Here is a 3,353-nt window from a genome sequence, read left to right as displayed (position 1 = left end):
GTTTTGTGAGGGCTTTATTGGGGTTTTGTGAGGGGGAATTGGGGTTTTGTGAGGGCTTTATTGGGGTTTTGTGAGGGGGAATTGGGGTTTTGTGAAAGCTTTATTGGGGTTTTGTGAGGGCGAATTGGGGTTTGTGAGGGGGAATTGGGGTTTTGTGAGGGTTTTATTGGGGTTTTGTGAGGGTTTTATTGGGGTTTTGTGAGGGCTTTATTGGGGTTTTGTGAGGGGGAATTGGGGTTTGTGAGGGGGAATTGGGGTTTTGTGAGGGTTTTATTGGGGTTTTGTGAGGGTTTTATTGGGGTTTTGTGAGGGGGAATTGGGGTTTTGTGAGGGGGAATTGGTAGAGGTTGTTCTAGGGTTTTGTTAGGGCCATGCTGGGATTTTTGGGGTGTTTTTTTGAGGGTTTTGAGAGGGTTTTCCTGGGGTTTGTGAAGGGCTGGCATTTAGTGAGGGCTGTGATGGGGTTTTATGAGGGTTTGATGGCTTTTTCCAAAGCGCTGTGGCTGCTCTGGGTATAAATAACACCAAAATAACACCACATCCTGGGGAAATTTCTGCTGCCTCACAGGGCTCCCCTCTGTTCGGGCCCCCATTCCACTACCTGTGGAACATCCAGAGCCACAATCCCTCTGCAGGAACCCCACTGGGATTGTCACTGTCTCCCACATCCCCCCTTCACTGGGTATCTCTGGGGTGGTCCTTGCCCCAACCCCTCTGAGCATCCTCCAGTGCATTCCAACCTCCCTGCCCTGCATTCCCCAAAAATCAACTCGGGCCCCAATTACCGAGCTGTGGATGGAGCTGGATTTGGGGTGCAGCCTCTGTTTGCTGCCAGCAGCAGAGCTGGGGCTGCTCCATCTGCCCTAAATCAGGAGTGGGAGCAGCACGGAGCGCCCGTGCCACTCACAATGTCCCTTTTGTGTCCCCTCCCTCCCTCCCCACGGGTTCCCCGTCACTCACGTCGATGCCATCGGCTCCCGGCACTCCTGAGGGACCGGGGGGCCCCCGTGGGCCGGGCTCTCCTGGAGGCCCTCGCTGTGGGGAGAAAGGGATGTGATCCACGTCAGGAAGGACCCCGGGATGTGTGGGGGGCACAGGGAATGTAGCAGGAATTCCAGGGAGCTGGGATGGAGAACACGGCGAGGGGTCGGAGCTCTGCGTGGATGGGGAAATCCAGGACATTTCCTCACTCTGGCTCCTCATTCCCTGCCCAGTTTCTATCCCATTTCTCCCATCTCCTGCTCTGGGGTCCACAGGGAACAGAGCAGGGTCTCCACGGGGTGATGGCAATGTTTTTACCCCTCTTTCTTCTTTCCCTGGATCTCCTGCCCTGGTGGAGTGGGATCTCCATGGGATGACAATTTTATCCCATCTCTGCTCCCTCTTTCCCTGGTGTCCATGGCCTCCTATACCAATGGAGCAGGGATCTCCATGGGATGACAATTTTACCCCATCTCTGCTCTCTCTTTCCCTCATTTTAGTTTTTTCCCTCTTTGCCTGGCTGGAGCAGGATCTCCAAGCATTTCTACCCCATTTCTGTCACCCCTTTTTCCTGAGAATTAAACCTTCTGATAATGTTTTCATAGTTTTAGTTGCTTTCCCATGACAGCCCTATAAACATGAGTTGTTTATCACATTCCTTCTAAGAAACGTCTTTGGATGGACGTTTTGCATGTCCAGTGTGCTTGGGAAGGTGGTAACTTAATTATCCAATCCCTGGTCATTGTCGAGAATCTATAAATAATGGAGAGAATAAAGTCATGGGTTTTTTGTTCTGACACTGAGAGTGTTCCTGTGAATCATTTTGTGTCCTTTAGTGACACCTTTTCCTGCCCCAACAGAGCAAGGTGTCCATGGGGTGAGAGCAGCACTTCCAAAGACCCCTTTTAGCTCAGAGTGGGATTTCTGGAAGCACTGGCAGGATTTAGGTGCCCAAACGCCCAGGATGAGGTGGAGACCCCCAACACCTCTGTGTGAGCTCTCCCTGGGCCAGGCTGGCTCCGCTCCCAGGCTCCAGACAAAAGCTCCATTCAGAGAAGCTCCCGGAGCCCAGTCCTGGCTTTGAGGTTTGCACAGGACTCGGCAAAGAAACCTCTGTTATCCTAACAGGGAGTTCAGGGGGAAGAGATTCCAGTCCTGGAGACTGGAGCCCTGGTGTTCCTGGAAATGGGAAGCAGACGGTGGCTGGGCTGCACTCCTGTGGCTCCTCCAGCCTCCCAGGCTGGGTTCATTTCAGAAAGAAATATAAATATAAGGAATAAATATAGGAATAAATGTAAATCTGTAGAGATGAGAGGTGCTTCTGCTTCATGGACACAACAGGAGAGCCCTGGCTCCACCTTGGATCAATCCCTGAGCTAGGGAGGGAGCGAGTCCCCATCACTGGGATCATGCCTGAATGGCACCTTTGTCCTGCCCAAGGAACGAATTCCAAAGGGTTCCTTGTTCCCGAAATTCCCACATCCCCCTTGCTCCGCTCCGCTGCCCCCACAAGCCCATGGGGACCCCGGGGGGGTTTTGGAAGGAGCTGTCCCCCAGTTTCCAACAGGCAGCTCAGGAGCCACATGGAAAAATTTCCCCGAACCTCTAAAATCTGTTGGTTTTGTTGTTTTTTTTCTTGCAGTTGTGAGGCAAGGAGAGTCTTTCCAGGTGGAATCCCGCTGCCTACCCCGCTCCAGAGCTCACGTTCCCTTTTTCCAGATCCATTTTCTCCTACCCCTGGGTGAGTCTGGAGGGTCCACGGGGACCCCTCGGCAGCCCCCCCGGAGCCCTGGGACAACCCCGGGAGGGTCCGGGACCCCCCAGCCCTGCGCAGCCCGGATCTGCAGCACATCCCAGGAAAGCAGGAGCAAATTTCCCAGAAAATCCAGTGGGAAAGACACAGCCCCCCCACTGCTGCTCCAGGGGGAAATCAAACTAAACTTGTTTAGCCAACAATTCCCTAATTTCCAAGCCCGCACTTCCCGCACTGTGTCGGGCGGGTCTGGGCTGCGGCTGTTCCCACCCTCCCAGGGGGACATTCCTGGGAAAAGCGAGGGAAAAGCGGGGAATAAACCCAAAGCGTTCAGCACTGCGAGGGAGCGGAGATGGGGAATGTCCCCTCTCTATCCCCATCCCTTCTCCATCCCCTCTCCATCCCCATTCCTGCCCCGAGCGGAGCGGGATCGCGCCCGGCACTTACGAGCTGGGCCAGGCAGAGGCAGGAGGCTTGGAGCAGGAGCCAGAGCTGCGACACGAGGGTGACACGGGTGACACGGGCCATGGCGAGCGCGGCTGGCACCGAGCGCGGCTGGCACCGAGCGCCGGCGGCCCCGACTCGCAGCGCTCCGGGACCCTGGGCGGGCAGGGGAGGA

General features: G+C 55.1%; 1 protein-coding gene across 1 annotated transcript in view; it reads right to left on the bottom strand.

The window, feature by feature from the left end:
* Positions 1–3,336, bottom strand: part of COL9A2 (collagen type IX alpha 2 chain) — a 16,141-nt gene extending 12,805 nt beyond the window's left edge. The window contains exons 1-2 of the mRNA XM_033519644.1: positions 3,182–3,336; positions 957–1,035 (exon numbers count right to left, since the gene is read on the bottom strand). Coding sequence (XP_033375535.1) covers positions 957–1,035; positions 3,182–3,262 — 160 coding nt within the window. The 5' untranslated portion in view covers positions 3,263–3,336. The remainder of the gene's footprint in view (positions 1–956; positions 1,036–3,181) is intronic.
* Between the last annotated feature and the right edge of the window lie 17 nt (positions 3,337–3,353).

Source organism: Parus major, chromosome 23, assembly GCF_001522545.3.
Source record: "Parus major isolate Abel chromosome 23, Parus_major1.1, whole genome shotgun sequence".
NCBI classification, from domain to species: Eukaryota; Metazoa; Chordata; class Aves; order Passeriformes; family Paridae; genus Parus; species Parus major.
Note: the sequence above shows the minus strand (reverse complement) of the source record. Positions and strands in the feature narration are given on the sequence as shown.